Source organism: Corvus brachyrhynchos, unplaced genomic scaffold (assembly GCF_000691975.1).
Source record: "Corvus brachyrhynchos isolate BGI_N302 unplaced genomic scaffold, ASM69197v1 scaffold62, whole genome shotgun sequence".
In the NCBI taxonomy this organism is placed as follows: Eukaryota; Metazoa; Chordata; class Aves; order Passeriformes; family Corvidae; genus Corvus; species Corvus brachyrhynchos.
The window spans coordinates 2450901-2472289 of NW_008236629.1; the positions used below are offsets into that span (position 1 = coordinate 2450901).

The following is a 21389-nucleotide window of genomic DNA, read 5'->3' on the forward strand; positions in this document are numbered from 1 at the left end:
TACTGCATCCCATATTCTGAAGCTCTGATGGCCCGTGATTCTGAGAAGAAAATGACATTGTAATTGGTTAACAATGACTGTCTTGGCACTAAAAATCTAGTCTCATCAGATGCTATTTTTCGGCTTTTTTTTTAATAGAAGCTCTGTGCTTTCTTTTACTGGGAGGACATGATTACATTTGGCCAAAGGAACGGTATTTATCGTTACATTTTATTGCCTGGACTAGGACTGCACACACTCATGCTGGTATATAATATATGCAAGTTTAGGATATATGAGTAGTGAGGATATATTTCTACAGCGATTGGAAAATGTCATAGTACTCATTTACTGCTTGTAAATTTAAAATATTTCTTACTTTAACAAGTAACTTGATCAAAAGATGATCTTCTTCAAGTGTGTTGGGGTTTTTTATTTTGTTTTACTAATTATGCCTAGATACTCTTCTGTCTTCTGTAACATTTTGTGATCATGGTTATTATTTGTCCAACAAAGCATGCTATCAAGTGCATCAGTGTATAGTTGCCAGATACTGACCAAGGAGGATTGAATAGCTGCTTATTAACTGAATTGCATTTATTATTTGCACTGAATGAGGCATGGGGTATGTAAGGAAAGAGAATGTGGTAATGTAATTAAAGACTGCATCATAATGCAGACACAGAAGGGAGTTGATTAAGGATGCAGAAGCAACCTTATCTCTGTTTTTTTCCAGCTTTCAAATGCTGGACTTTGCAACCAACATGCTGGTTTTCCATGGTGTTTTGAGACCTTACTTCTGAGAAGTCTTGTTACCCAAGCATGAGGATCGAGGCTATTTCAAATTCTACACAGTCCCTCTCTGGGATCATGGTGTGCTTGCTTCTGCTCATGATAACTTCCATTGTGTGCTGTTAGCAGTAGTCCTTCTGAGGCCGTGGTGAGCCATGGTTTTGCACAGCATTTTTCTGGTTTTGAATCACAATTTTTTTGTTGCAGGAAAAGACGTGGAAGGAAACAGCCCATCGTCATTGAAGGATGAGACACCACAGACTCCGAACTCCATTGGCAAGGTACTTTGGGATAGGGATCCATTCCCAGTCTTGCTTTCATTTTTCTCAGGATGTTATTTATCATTCTTACTCATTTTTTTAAAGTCATTGAGAAAGCCTCTCCCTCTGTTTCTGCAGGAATTGTGTGTGCATATTTTGAGGGAAAGAAAATGAGTGTTTTCTGCATGGTTGGGATGACAAGGAAGCCTACACTTTCCTCTGGCTTGATTTCACCTACCACAGAAGACCCTGGTTTATTTGGGCCTCATGAGGCAGTGTAATTAGATATGAATAATTATGGTTGAAAGGTTGACTTTGTCAGCAGAGGTGTCTCCTGCTGTTCCTGATCAGCAAGGCAATCATAAATCTTTTGCAATTGTTTTGCAAAAGAAAACTATAGTATTTAGTGTAGAGCGCAGCATCTGAAACAGTGAGTTGAGAGCCTGGGAGAGAGCTCTGCGAATTGGTGTAACAGGAGAGGAAGACAAACTAATCAACATTTCCCGAACACAGCTTTTCCATCCAGCCTGTTAGGGAGAGGTAAAACTGGATCTAAAGCCTCTGGATCTCACTGCTCAAAACCTGCCTCTAGATCAAGAGTTACAGAGTGCCAGGGTTTGATTTCCTGTAGAGATGGAATCAACCTTATAAATGAGACCTGGCTTTGAGATTCATGTACAGCTTTTTTGGCTGCAGCTCCCTAACATGTTTCTGGAGGGTAGCTAGAAATAGAATGAGACCAGTTAATAAATTTTTAACTAAATTTATTTTAAACTGTGAAGCTATAAAATGCAAGTGGCACCAGCTGAAATGAAAATATACCACAAAAGAAACAACTGCAGACAAGTGATTTCTTGTGAGACATGAAAATAATCTCTGCATCTTCCAGTACATTTTCTTGTGCTTGCCTGGAGCTTGCAGGTTGTTCTGCTGGGATGCCCTGGCAGAGGTCAGCACAGGGAGATGGTGATGAGAGGAGCTTCGGGAGTATGCGACAAGGACTTGTGTACATGTCCTCTGTTATTGCTGGAACCTGGCAAGCTGCAAACCAATCTTGGTTTTGCTTTTTCAGGCAGGTTCCTCAAGGAAAATCAGCCTCCCACTTATCCTGGCAGTGGAGAAGCCCAAGGACCAGGTAACTGCATCCAGGGCTGTGTTTTAAAGCTAGATGTTTTGCACGCCTTCAATGGAGTGGTGTTGAATTTCCAGTGACTTAGGAATATAAAGAAGGACCTTTGTCTAGACAGGACAGCTCAGAGCACTGAAATGCTGCCCAAAAGGGAGTTTGATTTCTGAGATGCAGGATGAATGCAGGAATAGGAATGTATTTATGAGATGTTTCTGGGTGAGAACGTGGCTCAGCTGTGTTTTCCCAGCCTCTGGGCCTTCCTTGCTGCTCAGTCTCTTACAGGTGTGCTTTTGAAAGAAGAAGCACCCATGGAAGATTTGGCTGCCCACCTCGATTTCTGCCATGCTTTGTGTGCACCTGGGAGCCATTGGTGGGCCTCCCCTAGACAGTGCCAAGAGCAATTGTCAAGAAGAGTTAAGAGGAAATGCACAGCACAAAACAACTGCATCAGATCTGTGAATCAAAAGAAATGGGGCTCTGAACCTGGACACGAGCTTTGCTTTCACTAACCCAAGCCTTTGGTTTTACAATAGTCAAAATTGCTCTGAAACACCAGTGGACTAAAAAGAGATATGAGGACACCAAAACACTGAACCTCAACTTGCCTACTCATTTGCAGTGTTGCAGGCAATTGCTTTGGCTGCCGGATGGGCCAGAGCTGGGTGTTTTTTTCCTGCCTGAATATTCTGCTTAGACACATGATGTTTGATTCTGAGAATTTCCACCTCACTGGACCTGTGCTGTAGCACCTGTCATTCTCACTTCACTCTGCTTCACCTTGCTCTCCTCCAGCCATGTAACTTGCCTTCTGTCATGCTTTGCAGTGGCAGTGACACTAGGGAGTCCTTATTGTGAAACGTCTTGTACCTTAAAAATCCAGACAAAGTGGTGGTCTGTTTGTTTAATATGTAATTTTTCACGTCCACTCAGCTCTAATGCCATAAAATAAAGCCTTACTGTTAGCTTTCCAGAACTCTAAGTAGGGATCTGTCACACTATTTCAGTTTAAAAATAAGTAGTGATTCCACCTACTTGAACCAAAGGGAAAAGTGTGTGCTAATTGGGTCATATTTAGATTTCTGATAGCAGGGGGGATAATTCCTAGAAACTGGACTGTAGGGTATGCTGGTTTAATTAATGGATTGAAAAGCAAATGTTGTAGGTTACAGAGCCATGCCATGAACATTTGCCCTTCTTTTGGTACAGTGGATATGAAAAACCTTGCTGGAAATCAGTGTTCTTTCAGCAGCACTGTTTTGAGGTACCACAGCACATTAACTACTTTCACTCAGCAATGAGAAGGAGAGGAAAGCCAGTCAAGTGATTCGATCCCTGGACTGGGGCTTGGGGAACTTCAAATTCCCAACTCTGCCTTGGATTCCCTGCATTGCCAAGGCAGATTAATTGTGTTTCTGTTTCACATCTTCATCAGTGAGGTGGAAACAGTTCTGCATTTCGTTCACACAGGCCATATGCACATTGCAGGCTGGAGCAGGCTGCAGGTTTCCCAGGTTAGCAGAGAGAATGTGAAGACTTCTAATGGCAACCACACTGCCCTGTGCTCATGGGTGGGCTGCTCTCTCTGCTCTCTATGTGAGCATATCCCAGTTGTCCTATCTGTACAGACAGTCAAATATTTGATGCTGGAGGAACATTTGCTTTCAATGTGTTTGTGTGGTTCTTAGCACTGTATATATATATATATATATATATACGTATTTGTAATTTTAGCTGTGGCTTCTTGACCCACATTTTATTGAAACATATTTAAGGCACAGTTCAGATACATATTGTGTTGGTAGCTTTCCTGCAGCGCATTTTCTCCTATTCCATTTTTTAAGTGGAGTCTCTTTCATCTCCATTTTCAAAGGGAAAAAAATATTAGCTTATTTCAGATTGTTTCTCATATTAGTTTCTCTCTGTTTTAGAGCTCTTTAGCCTTGTTTTCTGGGATGAGGGCTCATAGCTGGGTGTGAAAGTATCACCAAACTGTCTCTAAGCCTCAGGCTTGTCTCTGCAGCCAGTTAGCACACACCTGATAGTGTGTGACAGGAGGTGCCTTTCTTTTGTTTTGTGCCTCATTTGGTGCTGTTAGAGTCCTCTAAGGCACCCTGTATTGCAGTATGCAGTGCTGCAAGTTCTCTTTCTTCCTTTCCTGTGCTTACCTGTTAATACTACTGGCTGGAGGGCAGCTGGATTATCTTGATACGGATGCAGGGCCACAAAGAATTGAGGTGTATTTTAAGGGATATTCAGAAAAATCCTGAAACTGGAGCTCAGTGGTACTTCACTGGTTTCAGTCCCTTGCTAATGCTGCAATGAAGCCTATGAAATTGTAGGAGTGTGGCTGTTGCATGCAGTTATGTGATGTATTGGAGGGCAAAGCATTGTGAATGAGTTTTTCCACATGCCTGAATTGTTCAGGCCTTTATTGTGTGATTTGTAATCTGAAATATGGACGTAACTGACTGCTAGAAATTTATTTTAGCTGCACAGTGGTTTGCAACTGCACATACTGATCACTTGAGATTTAAACTACAGTTCCCATACTGTCTCAAGCTCTCCCTGCTAGATCTATGAGTCATGCTCCTGACCTCTGAGGTAATTCCAGTCATGTTTACACTTGGGACTAACACAGAAGGTCATTCACAAATGTGGCAATTTACAAGGGTACCTTTTCTTCTGTTCTCCCTTAGTCAGAAAACCAAGAAACTGTTTTGCAGACAGACCCAGATATTGCAGGAATCACCTTGGAGAGACTCAGGAGTGAAACATCCCCTGTGGGTGTTAAGTATGGCTTAATGTGAGATTCTGGCCCTTCCAGGTGGTGCTGTGCTCAACTGGCCCCTTGCTGTCTTTTCTTTACCATACTTCATGCTCTCCATGTTGTGAATGGAGTTATTTTGGAGCCAGTTGTCTCTGTGAAGAATTACAGTCATTTCCTGTGCCCTGGCTCAGTACACTTTGCTTCCTTGATTCCACATGCAGCACTTTAGGGTAGTCACAGTTGTCCGCAGTGGGCTCTGCAGCTGATTTCAACTGAGCAGAGATGTAGCCTGGAGTATCCTGGGAAAATCATGTTGAAGAGGGGTGGGATTTTGCACTGTGAAGTCGAAAACATGGAGCATCCCTAACTTGTGTAAGTACATACAAGCCCTGAAACAGCCGGGTGCCTCACAGAGGTGAATGTAGAGAGTAGTAACTCAAAATTGGTAGCTTTGGGTAAGCCACAGCAGTCCAATCATGTCATGTTGGGTCACTGGTGATCATAATTCCTTAGCCTAGTGTTTCTGATGAGGAAGGTGAAGGCAAATGGAGGTGCTGAAATTGAAATGATTTATTAAACTATTTAGCAAAACGTATTAAACTGCAGGCCCGGTTGTTTTTCATTGCTCACTTTGTTTGTTTGAGCTTAGCCTAGGGACAAAAGCTGTGCCTATAGCTGGAGGGGAAATAAAAACTGTGCTTCAGCTTTCTCTTGGCACTAAATCTGTGACAGTCATGTGAAACAGCATCTTTCTCAGTGTCCGACTTCCCATCTCGCCTCAAATGTTCTTTAAGTATTCTGACCTTGCAGAAGGAACTTCCCATGCAAGGCACACTTAAATGATCAAATAGAAATCCTGTAAGAAATCCTGTGACTTTTTCTTTATTTACCATAATGTGATGCAATGGAGCCAAGGATTCCACTCAACACTGGTATAACTTGATATTTGAAGTTGCTTGGATGGCTGAATTTCACCAATTATTTTCCCCAGGTGTTGCTGTCAACTGTTTATTTGTACAGGCTTTCCAGTTTGTGCTAATCATTGTGCTACTTCAGAGTTGTAAACACAGTTGCTGTATCCTTGTAACATTGTTGAAATAAGAGGTATCTTTATGTTCATTTTTTTCCAACTGGAAAGTTTTAGTTGAAGATTATTCAGCTTGCTGAAAAGCAGGATATCAGTTGAAGGGTAATCTTTCCTACTGCAAAGCTCGTTTGCCAGTAAGATTCGTTTCACTGGCTCTACTGTGCTTTGGATGAGCTGTTAATTCACAACAAAAGTAAAAAGTTTTTTAAAAGAACTGCTTATAATAAAATGAAACCAAAATTGCTTAAATTTGGTTGGGATGTCTGTGAATATTCACAAGGAGTCTCAGTTGTAATGTCAAACCCAGCTTTTCCATAATTTTTATACTAAAAGAACTTCTGTTTCATTTCTTTTATTTCTGTGTGATCGAGATTTGTTGCAATTACATGTGGAAAAGATACTGGAGAAATTACATCTGATCCAGGACATGTCTCCCACTGCTTTTGTCAAGCATAACTTATGACCCCAGCTCCTTCTGTTCTGCCTTCAAATTCCCATCTGATCTTGTCTTTCTGTCGCTTGGATGCAAAGAAGACGAGAAGGCAACTTGTAAGCTGTCACTGCTGTTACCATGCACAGCACAGCTTGAGAATGACTTTATTGAAATGCTTCTGATTTGGAATAATTCTGGCTGTTGTGCAGCAAGGATTGCTTGTGCTAAGTAACAGGATATTCCTCTTGCTGTTGTCCTGGGCAGGGCTGGCATGATGATCAGCTGGCATCCCCCAAACTGGAGTTGATCACAGGCTGTTTTTCTGTGAAATGGTTTGGTTCCTCTTGGAAATGAAGTCACCAGAAAGACACTGGATCAGAATAGTGCTATTGTGAGGACTCTGCATGCTCTCTTACAAAGCCTGGCAGAAGCGTGAGGGTATTGTGTTGACTGCTAACAATCAGCAGTGAATCTCCGGAGCTCCATGACTGAGATGAAAGGGAACACAAACTTAACAGGGATAAAAAGTATGTTTTTGAGTACAGTACAGCCCATTGTCAGCATTGAGGTCATCACTCCTGTGAAAGGACAGATTTGATAAGAGAACTGAAAAGGGACAATAGTTTCTTCTCCCTGCAAGTGCTGCAGCATGCTCTGGTGAAAGTTTTTGGCAGATTAACAGACTTCCCTCCTTATGGGAACCACTATATGGAAAGCATACTTACTGCTTTCTTATTAGAATACTCCAGTGGGTTTTTCTTCCTTTAAAAAGAACATGAACTCCTTACTCTCCCATTGTACAAAGTCTCATCTGTGGCCAATATTGTTCACATGTTGCTGCAGAGAGCAGGGGCCAGATTCTGATATCCTGCACAGGCATTATCCCAGCATCCTTGGAAGACTTGCTGTGATGACAAATGGCTTCTCTTAGTTTTCTGCCAGGCTGAGAAAGGCAGGGCAGTAGAAAGACATCATTAAATGTTCTTGATGTGTCTTAGCAATGTGAGACCCTGCTGTGTCTTGGGAACCTTTAGAGCTGATGGCCCAAATTTACTGAATCTTACGTATGCCACAAGGTACAGTCAAAACCATTAAGACAGATTAATGTAAAAACATGAAATCATATTACTTCAAGTCACTTAGCAGGTTAAACCTAGGGGAACTATCATTACCATCAGCAGCATGGGGACCTATGGTATGCTTAGATCCCAACTGTCCTGTGAAAAAGCAGGAACTTTAAACCCAGAAATGCAATGCTTTTCACTCTGTAGGCCTGGAGATCACCAGTTTCTTTGCCAGAAAACTCCTATTTAGGATCAGTGATGGTGCATCCTCAGATGCACAACAAGAGGCAAAGTTGGGAGGGAGAAGCAATCAGTCTGACTCGTTAAAAACTAACTGGGGAGCTGTCAAAAGTCCCAGGTCAGGCACATCTGAAAGCTTGTCCATGGCTCCTAGTTAAAATCATGGCTTGGTTACAGTAACATTTGCTCTCTTTTCATAAAGCATTTTGCAACCATCTCTGGGAGCTGTGGTATTGGTCACACATCTGGTAGGCATATCATCACAGTTTTTGGGACAGAGCAGCACAATTATTTATTTTCCCATGCCTAGAAATTCTTATATGGGCAGTGAGTACCTATGCTACTGCTTCTTTCTCATCCACTCTCAAGCCTGTCTTGGTGGCCACCATCCCTGTGGCTGTGTTTCCCCTTACAGGCCAAGTTCACAGATTCAGCATGACCAGGTGTAGCCCAAAGCTGGGGGAGGGAGAGCCTGAAGGAAGCAGCACAGTGGTTCAGGAGCCACTGCAGCATCCTCCAGAGCTGTTCATCCAGCTCCTTCAATGAAGTGAAGTACCAGTTTGAAATGGTTTCAGACTGTGTTTACTGAGCTCCTACAGGCTGTGGTGGTGTCAGGGGAGATTATCCCTTCATCAGCTGTTTTGCACTGTGGTTTTATGGCATGCACAGCAGTATCGCCTGGAATTGGGCACCAGTGTCCTCGGTTGTGCAGTCAGCTCTCCCAAAGAGTCAGAATGTGTGTCTGTCTGTGTGAACATCCCAGGTTTGAAGTCTTGTGCTTGTTTAACTATTTTTAGCATGACCCAGAGAGACTCCGAGGAGGAGGCAGGTGGGGCTGGTAGAGCAGTGGAAGTGCCTCTGTCTGTGTCAGTGCTGGTTCCCCACAGGCAGCAGGTTTGCTGTTGGAAGCCTTTCTGAGTTCAGCTGCAAGCAAATCTCCCCAAGCCAAGTGAGCTTAGGGGCCAAAATTTCATTCTTTATGTAAGCGCTAAGGTGTAATTGTCTAGGTAACAAGCAGCTGTAGCTTGTTTTAATTAGTTAAGCAAAAAGTATTCTTTGCATTCTGATGCTTTGCAGGCACCTGAGCAGTATTTCCTAGAATCTTGGGAACATCTGTGGTTTTTCTGCCTCTCACACTGGCTAATGAGGAATAGTATGCAGTGTTTCTCTCTCTGTCTGATCTCTCCAGCCGGAGGGAGTAAAATTGCTGATAAACAATTGGCTCATAGTTGAGTCTCAAGGACAGGACATTCTTCCTGCTAATTGGGAGAAAGAGGAAGAATTCTTCTGACTGATTTCAGAGCGCACATACCTCGAATCATGAAAGCATAATCTCCTAATAATTCTGAAGGATTCTTGCTCAGAGATATTTAAGCACTTGGAAATGTTTCTTCATAAAAGAAGGCTTATAGCATATCTCCCAAATGTCTACTACTGCCCTTTGAAATGTGACAAAGGTGCTGTGGGCACAACTCTCTGCTCAGACGTCACATCTGTGCAGTGGTCCCCACCATAAACCTTCTGTTTTTACAGTGAAGTCCAAAGCACGAAATATGAATCAGAGACTGCATTGCAGGCAGAGGAGGCAGGCTTCACTTTCTGTGAAAACAAAAATGGCAAACACTGAATAGTTTTCAGGAGTCCAGGAGCTGGCCTTTTCTCTGAATGGATCCAAGTTGACTTGTGAACTAAACAGTCAGATCAGGGACCTCACTGGCCTTTGTGTGTCATCACAGAGTTTCCTTTCTCTATTTTTAAAGTATCTCGTGTAGTTTTGGTTTTAGTGAGAGAGTACTACAAGGGTATCTGAGCACAAGTAATAGGTTCTACAATGACAGTGGCTCTGTTGCCAATTGCACCTTCTGCCCCTGATTTCTAATGCTGCATCATCTACAAGGAGTTTTGCTCAGTTGAGCAGGCACCCTTACCTCCCATTTTTGCTCCTGCCCCAGTATCCAGGGCGTAGTTGTTTGCTGTGATCTGGTCATCCATTTCTGTGCTTTTCTCTGAGTCATGTGAAAAGGACTGCCCTGGCTGTCATTAAACATTTTCCTGCTCACACTAACGTTTGGCATAGTTCATGGCTGTAGTAGCCTGAGAGGTTTCTGTGTCACTGGGAGGAAAAAAGGAAGTGGGTCTCTTGAAACTGAAGGTGCTGTAAAATTATTACATCAATTTGTGACATAAAGGAGAGAAAGTCTGAAAGCTCAGTGGGTTTGTTTCGCATCATGGCAGTGAATTTATACATGGGAAATATATTTTATGCATTTTTTCCTTAGTACAGCTCATTTTTGTGTCACACTCGTTAAATCAAGGTGGCCGAGGGCTGAACTTTCTTTACAAAACTGTCATGTATGAGTGGGAAAGACAGTGCCTGACCCCAAAAGATCACAGTCTGAATGCATCAGACACATGAAAGGTTGGAAGGAAGAGAGGTACAGAGAGAGGAAATAACTTCCCCAAGGTCACATAAAAAGCAGAAGAGTCCAGACTGTACCATAATTCTGTCACCATTAACCCTGCCCAGGTTTTGTACAACGTGCTGACAGAACACGTGGGGGTCCTCGTTGTGAGCTGGGCTCTGGAGAGCTGTACTTTCTAAACATCCTTTATTTTGGTAACAGTAATACTGTGATTATGCCTAATGAAAGTAAAGCATTTTTGCAGCCCATCAGCACGGTCATGAGCTCAGTCTGTAGCTTCTGAAAGTGAATTTAAACAGCACTGACACTATCAAACATGATTTGAAGTGACTGTGTATATTTGGTGCTTCACTTTGCAAGGCCAAGATGATTTCCTGTATTATCTGTAACATGATTAGGTCATTTCTTGCCCACCCATATTTTTGGACATTTCAGTCAGTGCAGCAGTCATTGCCAGTATCAAGTCTAGTTCTGAAAAATCTATAACAAATTCACCATGAGTTTTATTCTAGTAATTGAAATGCTTTCAGATCTGAAGAGAGTTGGGCAGTTTTCAAAGTTAGAAATAAGTTTTTGGTTTTCTGTTTTGTTTTGCTGTTTTGTTGGGCTTTTTGTTTCTGTTTTTTCTTAACCAAGATTAATGTCTGCATGGGAGAAATACAAAGAAAATTTGGTGGGGAATTTTCCATCCAGCCATGGGTATAAAAAGGAAGTTTGGCCTGCCCTGTAGATACGCATTTTGTGCACCTGCTTAGTGTTCCACTGCTGAAGTCTGCAATCAGCTCTTTCATGGATTCCTGAAAGTTATAAACAACACTTTATCAGAACATAACTTGAGCATCTTCATGTTAACACATTCCTATTTTCTTCTCTCCCTCTTTTTTTTAGATCGAACATAAGCTTTGCAATGGGTCTGACAAAGAGTGTGTATCTCCCACAGCCAAATTCATGAAGAAGGAAACACTGAAGGTATGTGCAAAGCAGCCAGGTCAGCATCAGCTGACTTTCTTTTAAAAAACAAATGGTACCTTCCGAACAAGCCATTGGGAACAAGTCAGAGCCATTTCCCAAGACCCAGAGAAGCCTCTGAATCTTCTAGGAGTCATTGTAGGCCAAGGACATTTACAGGCTTTATATACAGGATTAGATTATATACTGCAAGCAGAACAGATCAGTGTAATTGTTTCACTGTGTTTGTATGTTCCAGAGCCATTAGGCACCTCAAGAGGATTGTAATCTTTCACTGCTCTTGTTAGGACAGGCTTGCCTAGGCAATCTGAGCAAATTTCAGCTTGAACACTTGCTTGTTTACCAAACCAAAAGTATAAATTAATGAAGTTAGATTTAGGCTCTTGAATTTGAGGGGTGAGGAGGACTGGGTATGCAGCCTCTTTCTGTTCCCTCCAAAGAAAAGACAAATTAGATTATATTTAGTGAAACTTCAGGAGCAAAGAAAATGCCTGTTCTCGTGTTATGGTTTTATTCTTCCTTGCGTTCATTTCTGGGGAACCTGTGCTGGGTCAAGTTCTTGCTGTGCTATACATAACTGTCCTTAATGCATTATGTTCTTTCCTCCCCAAAAGAGGCCATGATTACAGCTACTATATTTTCTCTGTTCTCAACCAGGTACAAAAAAAAAATTACAGACAGGAGAAGAAAAGAGCTACCAAACAACTCTTCAGTGCTCTTAAGGATCCCAGTGTGGTGATCACAGCAGACTGGCTGAAGGTATTTTATACAGATCATTTCTTCTGAGCCTGTGGGAAAAAATAAGTGAGAAGTAGTTGATGTGTCTGAGACTTATGCACTAGCCCTTTTTTAAGTGAACGAAGACCGAATAATTTTGAGTTGAAGTTACTGTAAAGTTTTATTTAAATAACTTCTATGAAAGTGGATCTGTGGGAGGTATTTACTTTCCACCTTAACTCAATTGGTCTATTCCATGTCCTTAAGCAGCAACAAGGACTCAAAAAGTGCATAGTACAAAGGGAAGTGATGATGTTTCTCTCTTTATTCCTCTCTGAAAGACTCTGTTGGCCTCTTCCCATAAATGTGGTTTTGTACTGAAGAGGGAATAGACTGAGTAACAGCCTGAAAATGAGCAGATACAGCTTGTTCTATCGACAATTGAATTTTCTGTTGTCAAAGCACAGAATGAAACATATTGTACCTGATGACAACAGCAATTTCTCCTTGTGCACACACTTGGGTAGTGACAGCTTCTCATTGGAGTCCTGAAACTTCTGTGTGGCAAAGTAAATCTGGATTGACACTGAGAGATGAGCACTGTTTTTCTCCTCCTTTGGGGCCATTTAGTTTTCTCAAATAATAGTGAATTGGTTGAACCTTTTATATTGGCAAAATTTAATTTTCAAATGTTGCCGAACACATAGCTCTTAAGAAAAACAAAGTAACTTAAGGATCTCGTGAAACAATAGTTGCATTTGGCTAGTGGTAAAAACCTCCAACATTGTTCTGCAATTATTATTAGAAGCCAGAAAAGTGACATGCTTATGGTTTATTTGAGAAGTTAGATTGGCAGCAAAGTCTTCCTGTAGTGTTTACTGCTAATGAAAAATAAATATTGAGATTTTTTTAAATACAAAGTACCTGTTGCGTGTTTGCTGTGACTGGAAATTTCTGGCGAGTTGCAAATAATGCTGGGCCACAAAAACAGAACACAGAAAAGACTTGAGGTTTGGCCTGTGCACACTGAAGGCAGGAAGACCTTAGGCAAAATCTAAACTTACTGAGAAACTTCTCCATCCTTTAAGCTGTTATCTTTAATATACTCTTATAAGATTTAATGTCTTCTATATAAGAGAGAGATGCATTGAGCTTGACAGAGAAGTAAACCAGCTGGAGACAGTACTTTTGAAAATGGGGTATTTGACAAAACCCATTAATAGCAGTGTTGTGCAGAACACTATTAAAATGACTTATAAGTCAAGTTAGGCTAGCTATAACATTTTTATATGCAATGTTCTAATTGGCATGTCCTCCGTGATTATTAACAGATCACTCTCATGTGGGCCAGCAGTGCTGATTGCATAAAAATTTAATCAAGCTGCTAACACTGAGCTAGTAATAAAAATATGAAGACTAAATTCTGATAGCCAGATTTCCAAGTTCTGGGATTTTGCTGTGAGATCCCTAGCGCTGTTCAGAGAACACCATGTCTTTTCCTTAGGAAATGTATCATGGTGCAGCCTTGGAATAAACACACTGGAAATACTGTATAAATACTGAATAAATGTTGGGTTTTTTCTAAGGAGCAACATAGATGCAACTTTTTGGTCTCTCCCCCTTTCCTCCAGATTCGTGGGACTCTGAAGAGCTGGACCAAACTGTGGTGTGTCCTGAAACCAGGAGTGCTGCTTATTTATAAGACGCCAAAGATCGGACAGTGGGTTGGGACAATCCTGCTCCATTCTTGTGAGCTGATCGAGAGACCCTCCAAAAAGGATGGCTTTTGCTTTAAACTCTTCCATCCTTTGGATCAATCCATCTGGGCTGTAAAGGTAACAATCCTGATGAGTCGAACAACTGCTTCTTGGTCACCAAATCTTCTGAGCACTGGTATTGCCTAGCACTGATGCTATTTAGTTATTCAGTTGCTGTTAGCAATGGTGAATTGACTGTATAAAAAGATTAAAGATACCAAAGCTTGATCATTGAATGACATCAAAGGGACATAGTCCTTGTGATTAGTTCCACAGATGTATCTTCTCAGAGTACAGATGCCTGCACAGACTGAGGAAAAAGGAAATGTGTTAGTGCAGGAAAAGAAGTTTAATACCTAGAAGCTATATCACGCCATGGCCTACATCTTTAAAAGGAGTTGAGGCATAGACACAGTCAACTAAATTCCCCAAAACAAGGACACACAAAGCACCAAGTGCTTCACACAATACTGGGAGATGGTTGGCAAAGTGACAAAAAAGCAGGTTTATAATTTGATTTTTTTTTTTCTAATGCCCCTGAGGTTTGGATTTGTTTGCAATGGACTTGGAACTCAGTGTTCTGCTCAAGCCTTGACTGCTGCACAGAAGTGTGACTTCAGATAGCCCTTATCATCTCTTCTTTGAAATGGAAATAGCAGGATTTTCTCCACTTCATTTTGTGTTATTCTTCAGGCTGAGACAATCCCTTCCTATACACACAGTGGCTCCTGCAGTGACCTCTGGATCTCCCTGTTACAAAAATGATTAACAGTTTTTCACACTTCTTGAAATAACTCCCCACAAATGTTAAACAGCTGTATTCCTTTTTCTTCTTCCCTTTAAGAATAGGCAAAAAAAGAAAAAACATTATGTACTGCCTATGTGCAAAGAGGAAGATCCCAGTACCTCCCGAGAGACACTAAGAGCCACATCTTTTGGATACCTGAAGACAAAGCTTAAATGTTGTTGTATTTGTTTCCCTGTCAAAACCAGTGACAAAACCAGAGTTATTGCAGACATAAATTCTCTAGGAGACATCACGAGTGTAAATAAGGCATTCTGAGCTGATGCCTTGCTGCAAGGTGGTCAGCAGAGGGAATGGAAATGGAAAGACTCACGAGAGAGCAGTGAAAACACTTGTCATGGAATCAGAAGTTCTGACAAAAGGGAGAAGCCCTGTGGGAGCAGATCAAGTAGACACACTCCTCCATGCAGTTAATTGAACAGTTTTAAACACAGCTATACAATCACTATAAAAAGCCTTTCCATTTTTAATAAGGTAGGAGGAGAGAATTAAAATTAACCTCAGCAACCAGGGGTGTGAGCTGCTGATTTTTGCCAACAGCTCAGCTCTGATTTGTGCCTAAATGCATTGCTTTTGCTTAAAGTTCCAAAGGTTTAATTGCTACCTTGCTTGTTATTCAGTTTTGAGAGTTTTGAGGTCTTTTAAATTCAGAGCATGCACCTAAGAATGTTGTTGATGATCTACTGTCTGTCAACAAAAACATTCCTTGTGACTTGACAGGTCAGCTGAATTCTTCTGAGAAGCACAGTCAGAAGAGGTAGTGAAAAACAGAATCAAAAGTGCAGTCAGATACTGAAAGGCAGAGTTGCTGACAGATCTGAAGTGTTGCATTAGGATGCCCTTCCTTTGATGTGAGGCATCCCAAAGAAAGAGGAGGTTTTATTAGTATATATATGTATTTAAATATGTATATCTAGTTCTTGTGTCTCTTGAGAAAAAATATGGTAGAAATAAGAATTAGTGTACTAAATGTGAAGGGAAAATGTTTGTGTACTAGAGGAAGTCCAAAGAGGTTTAAATTTTAAAGTCAAAGTAATATTCTAAGTCTCCTGAGACATACTTAGAAAGATACATTTGAACTGCATAGTAGGATAGTCCCTGAAACCTGAGTTCAGCCTGGATTGTTGTGTGTGATAAATGCTTTCAGCCATGAGGTAAACACCAACATACACATCAGGAAGAAATCCACCAGTGAGCTGCTTGATGTCAAAGAGGCTGTCTGCACTCTGTCAACAGTTTAAGGCTGAAGCTGCTAAAAATACTGTTTTATTTTATGTCATTTCACAGCCTCCTTTTAAAGCAACTGGAGGAGAATTGACTGATCTACATTGGTTGTGTATAACTAGGCAAAGAAAGTCTGTTTCTCATGAAATACATATTCACCTGAGCTTAAGCAAAAAGCCCAAGTTGCTGTCCATCACAATAGAAATAAGATCTGGATAAACGCCTTTCCCTCTTGGCTAGAATGGCTTGTGAAATTTTCAGGGGTTATTCAAACTAGAGTTGGTGGTCCAGTTTTCACTCTCATCAGTGGATTTGCAGTTAACTCAGGGTAATTACTGAACACCTTTGTACATACTGGCCTGGCTGCCCAGCAGATGTTTGGAGCTAACTCTGGGGTTCAGACCTGGAACAAATGTGTGGTTCAGGCACTGCCATAGGCCTTTGTGGTAGTAGTAGCCAAATAAATTTGATGTGCAGGCATTTAACTTCAGTTAGAGCAGGGTGAGATTTTGGGGCACCTTTCAAGATAAGATGTAAGGCCATGGCTTGTAGTTGAAAGCTAAATACATGCACCAGGGTATTGTTTTTCTTATAAAGCTCTCTGGGGTCTAGAGCTATCTTAGAAGCATATTGCTGAGGGAAGGAGTTCTTTATTCTACACTGCTTCCCTGGCTTTTTGAGACTTTCAGCCTGAAACTCCTTTGCAGTGTACATGGATTAGACCTTTTATCTCTTTGTTCCATTCAGGCCCTTGTAAACCCAAGACCAAAACCGTCAAGGTCCCAAAATCAGCCAGAACTGCAAGCAGCAGTAAGAAAAGCTTCCCCCACATGCCCCAAATGCTGCTGCAGAGGCACTTTGTCCAATGTGTAAAGGCAGTCTGATCCCACACTGCTCCTGGGAATAGACATTTTGCCAAGATGGCTGCAGGAGACTGGGGAATGCCAACCTACTAATTCATGTGAGGGTATGGGTGGCTTTCCTCTTGCTTCACAGAGGGAGTGTAGGGCTATTAGCTGGCAGGGTTTGCCTGCCTGTCCCAAAAAGTGTCCTGGAATAGGTTGTATTTCCCTTCAAGCTTGCTCAGAAGCTGGCTGAACAGCATGGTGTGGGAGGGCTTTCATTATCTGCAGCCTGTTCTGACATTTATTTAGAACAATAAGTAAGTTGGGGTCAGACCCACTGCATCTGGGAAAATACATAATTTGAATTTTGTTGGTTTGTAAGAACTTTGAGTCATTCCTTTTAAAGAAAAAGTCCTTGTTCTGGGCTTTTCCAGTTGTTTATTCCATTCCAGAAGACAACACAGTTTGTTTCATCTTCATCCTTACAGTTATCCACAACACTGTTAGTGAGATTTTTTCCCCCCATTTAAGCTTTGTTTATGACTCTCCAAGATGTCATGTGATACTATCTAAAACTGTCAGTCCTCTCCATTTTTCAAAACCTAATCACCCCCTGTTTGATTATGCCTTTTGAGTCTCAAATCAGTTGTAAAGACAGGAACAATCTAAAGGTGATCCTTTCTTAGTTGTACTGCACAGGGGCTGCAGCTGGGCTCTGGGTGCTGGTGCAGCTAGGATAACACTCACTTTTTGTGAGAGATGGTCATTGGCATGGTGCTCAAAGGCTGGGAGACAGTGCATTGTACTGTGCAGATACAGAACATCATTTGATCTGTGCAGATGTTGGTTTTATTTTTATGGCCCACTTCCTTTTTTTTTTCTGTGGGAAATGGCCCCCTCCATGGGTGAACATGCCTTATTACTGAATATGTTTCCTTGACAGGGGGACCTGGCTGCTTCTTGAGTTTATCCACGTGGCTAAATGCCTGTTAAAATCTTGTGTTAATCTTCTTCCCATCTCCCCCCTTTTTTAAAATGCTCTGTATCTGTGCCATTAGGTTGTGGGGTTTTCCTCAAGCAGAGCAAATATCTACCTCTGCACTGAAAACACAAGTAGTGGTCTTATCAATAGTTCTCCAACACCCTGCTCAGCTGCAAGATACTGAAAGGAAAAATGCCATGGGGAATGATGCCTGATTGCATTAATGTCACTAGTAATGTCTTGAGCTGCTCTGCTCTGGTTTGCTAATCAAATCTCAACTTTGCCAGTCCTGACTATTAAGCCTGTAAACAGTCTTAATTTTGTGAACCTCTTGTGGGAGGGAGGAGAGGAAAAAGAAAGTGAGTAACAAGGATCCCAGTTTCTCCTGGCATCAGAGGAACCCTGCAGATGTGAAGGCAAGAAGCTTGACTGGAGACTGTTGTCTTCTCAATGCTGCGTCTTCGTACACTCAGATACAATTTGATCCTTTTCGTACTCTTAATTCTGTCCAAATTTTGGTTTTCTGAGTATAACTTAAAAATCCAGATAAAATCACTATTTAACTTTGAGGCACTTACGTACTGGAGCAGTTTTCAGTGGCAGTCACAGTTCCATGCTTATCAACTGGGAGGGAGAAATCCTTCTTTCAAGGAATGTGGTTGGATACATTGGATAAGGGAGGAAATTAATACTCAAACTGCAAAAATCTGCCTACAGATTTTCAGCATTGTCTGGTATTCTCTAGAAAGTCAAGGAAGTTTGTATTGGAGCATCCTGGAGAAAACCGCTTGCTCCCCCCCTGCAGGCAGCATAGTGGTCATGCCAGTATTGGTGATGTCTTCTGCCCTGCTTCTATTTCTGACATAATGTCTGCATATTTGAAAAAGGATCTGCTTTTGTGTTATTTGTTACAAAGTGAGGAAGAGAAGGAGCTGGAGGAGGCTGAGTCACTTTGAAAATGCAATGGAGGAGGAGGGATTTCTATTTATTTCAGTCAGGTTATGGCATGAAATCCATACCATGAAGAGTATGAAGCTGTTCTTACTGCATACAGGAACTGCTTTTTCTTAGCATCTTCTGGAGTTCAGAAGAGAAGGAAACAGAGAGGAGATCAAGGAGGGAGCCTGTGGTTCTTCTCAAAGAAGTGCCTCATCCAGGATGGACTTTGCTTCCCTGGGCATCATTTCTGGAGGGTCATGCTGAAAGGATGGTGGCAGGATGTTTACAAGACACTTATTTTTTGGCCACGGTTTCTAAACTAAAGGCAAATGAGCAAAGCCTGGAGTGGCTGTCACCTCAGGCACCACGGCATAAGGGTTCTCTGGATTTAAAGGTGAAGGACTGCAACCCAGCAGCATGTGCCCATGCTGGGGGACCTTTGGTCCTCAGTCTGTGGTTTTCCCTTTCTTCACCTTTCCCACAGACTCAGGATGAAGGTTCCCCTTTTTTTATTCCTTCCAGGAGAGCTGCTGTTGCCTCTCTGCTTGAGGCAATCACAGCACAAGGTGTGGCTCTGCTGCTTTTGTGGTGGTGTGTGAAGGGTGTTTCATTGTGAGTGTGTCAGGCTGTGGGCAGACCCCAGGAGCACCTCATGGACCAGTCCCTTCAGGTGTTGCTCACAGGTTTGACTGATTTTGTCCCAAGTGACAGCAATAAGATCCTTCCATTCCTGCAGATCTGAATAAACATAGTAGGTTTTGGGCTGAGCATAGGTTAGATCAAGCCCCATTTGCATAGGAGCTTATTACTGCCTCGGAGCTGCAGCAGCAGTATCATGATTACTAATGAGTCTCTCCAAATTACTCCATGTGCTCCTGCCTTCTTTCCTATCACAACCATGCACACTCTGCCTGGGAAGGGTGGAAAGACATTGAAAGTCCATTGCAGCTTCCGTGCCTTACATCTTTCTGTCTGTGTGCATTTCCAGGGACCAAAGGGAGAAAATGTTGGTTCGATCACTCAGCCTCTTCCCAGCAGCTACTTGATTTTCAGAGCAGCCTCCGAATCAGATGGTAAGTTTTGGGGTTTGTTTGCTTTCTTCAGATAGCATACTTTCTGCTAGTTAAGAAGATAGGTTGATGCAAAAAAAAAAATGGTGGCTTGCCCAGCTTGAAATACTGCTCTTAGCAATGATCAGAATAGGTCAAGCAGACTCCTGGCAGATTTCACTGCCCTCACTGAACAGCCACCTCTCTGGCCATATGTATGGAAGAAGGACTTAGGCTTCCGATTGAGGAAAAACACCAAGTCAGTATAAACTAAAGGGTGGAAGGAGCTGATCCCAAAACTGCGGTGAGAGGGGTGCTTAACTGTTTCTTCAGTTCAGCAGAGACTTTAGTGTGTTATCTGCCTACATCTTAGACTAGGGAGGGATCTGTTGGAGGAAAGTGGTGTGGCAATATTAAAGAGCTGTCGGTATATGTCTTTCAGCCATCTGAATTTTCCTGTAAACAATTTGTGCTGTGGTTTTCAGTCTAGCAGGCCCAGATGCTGGTGACTCCACATGTCAAATACTGTTCTGGGAATTCACAAAATTATGGAAAGTAAATTTAGGTCAATATATAACAGACACGCCAGCTTGCTATGTGGGAATCTCTATAAGTTACTTTAGCAGACCTAAAATATCAGTGATTCATAAGTAGAAAAGAAGATTAAAAACATGTTTTCATTCCATTTGACCTTCAGACTAATTTTTTTTTTCATAGCAAATTAACCCAGGCTGTTCATTTTATGGGTATTTTTCACCTACCCCACCAAGGAGGCTCGCGTATTCCCATATGCTCCTTTGGGTCTCATCTACAGTAACTGTAGGGACATAAGGACTTCTTATGGAGCAAAATGAGCTTTGAAAGTAATGTCCTTCTGGTCCAGTGATTAGGTTTTACATTTTCCTAAGGGCTGGAAACGAGACAATGCAAATGCACCTTTGATATGACACTTAGAATAGGAGAGAACCTTCTTTCATTACAGACTTCTGTGCTGTTTTCCTCCTGCTGTGAAAAGAGGACAGTTCATGGTGAGGGACACCATCTTGACACTGAAAACTGCTCGCAGATGTCAGTTGTACTAGTTTGAAAATAAACTAGTGGGAGGCACCAAGTCAGAATAACAATTTCATAGGGAAATAAAAGAAAAAGAAATAAAGGCAGAAAACACTGGTTCAAACTGACAAGAGTCAGGATACAACCTGACACCCTGTTAGTAGTCAGGGTGGTGGTGCCAGTCCGATAAAATGGTGGCTGCAGTCCTCCTGAAGTGGTGGATGTGGTTCTGTCGAAGCAGTGATCCTGCAGAAAGGGCCTGCTCTTCCTCAGAAGGTCCAGTGGTGGCTATGTAGCTCCTGTCCTCTGGAAATCCAGTGGAAAGGTTGTCTCTGGTGTTCAGAATCTCAGGTTGCTTCCATCCGGTGAATAGGCTCCTGAAGTCCCTTCAAGAGGATCGGTCAGACTATCATTCCTATACCGTCTGGAGTTCTGTGCGAGAGAGACCGGAGCAGCGTTGACTCTAGATGAGCTTCTTGTGGTAGTTGTCCCTCTTTTTAGTTCAGGTACCCTGGCTGCTAAGGAGGAGGTGGGTTTTCCATCCCACTTACTCATGTCTTCTCCATGTTCCTGAAGGAAAAACCAGAGATTACTTCGTGGGGTGTATCCTCTGTCCCTGGTTGGGGGACACCTGCTCCTAATGGCAGAGACTCTTGTTGGTTCTGGTGAGATGTGGTAAATCTCTTCCTTCAGTTACTTTTTTAATTTCTGATGGCCTTCTTCAATCAAGCTCCGGACTTGCTCAGCCAGCCTTGTTTCCACGGACGAGACATGAGTGTGAAACGGGGTTGTGACGGTGTCCTTGTAAATCCTCAGTTTGTTCACCAAGACACCCACCCTGTCCTCGCCTTCCCTCCATTGCAGCGTTGCCAGGT

General features: G+C 42.1%; 1 protein-coding gene across 1 annotated transcript in view; it reads left to right on the forward strand.

Moving 5' to 3' along the window:
• Positions 1 to 21389, forward strand: part of OSBPL5 (oxysterol binding protein like 5) — a 181112-nt gene that overhangs the window by 79418 nt on the left and 80305 nt on the right. Inside the window, 6 exon segments of the mRNA XM_017726609.1 lie at positions 979 to 1052; positions 2104 to 2166; positions 11063 to 11143; positions 11801 to 11902; positions 13492 to 13695; positions 19401 to 19485. Coding sequence (XP_017582098.1) covers positions 979 to 1052; positions 2104 to 2166; positions 11063 to 11143; positions 11801 to 11902; positions 13492 to 13695; positions 19401 to 19485 — 609 coding nt within the window.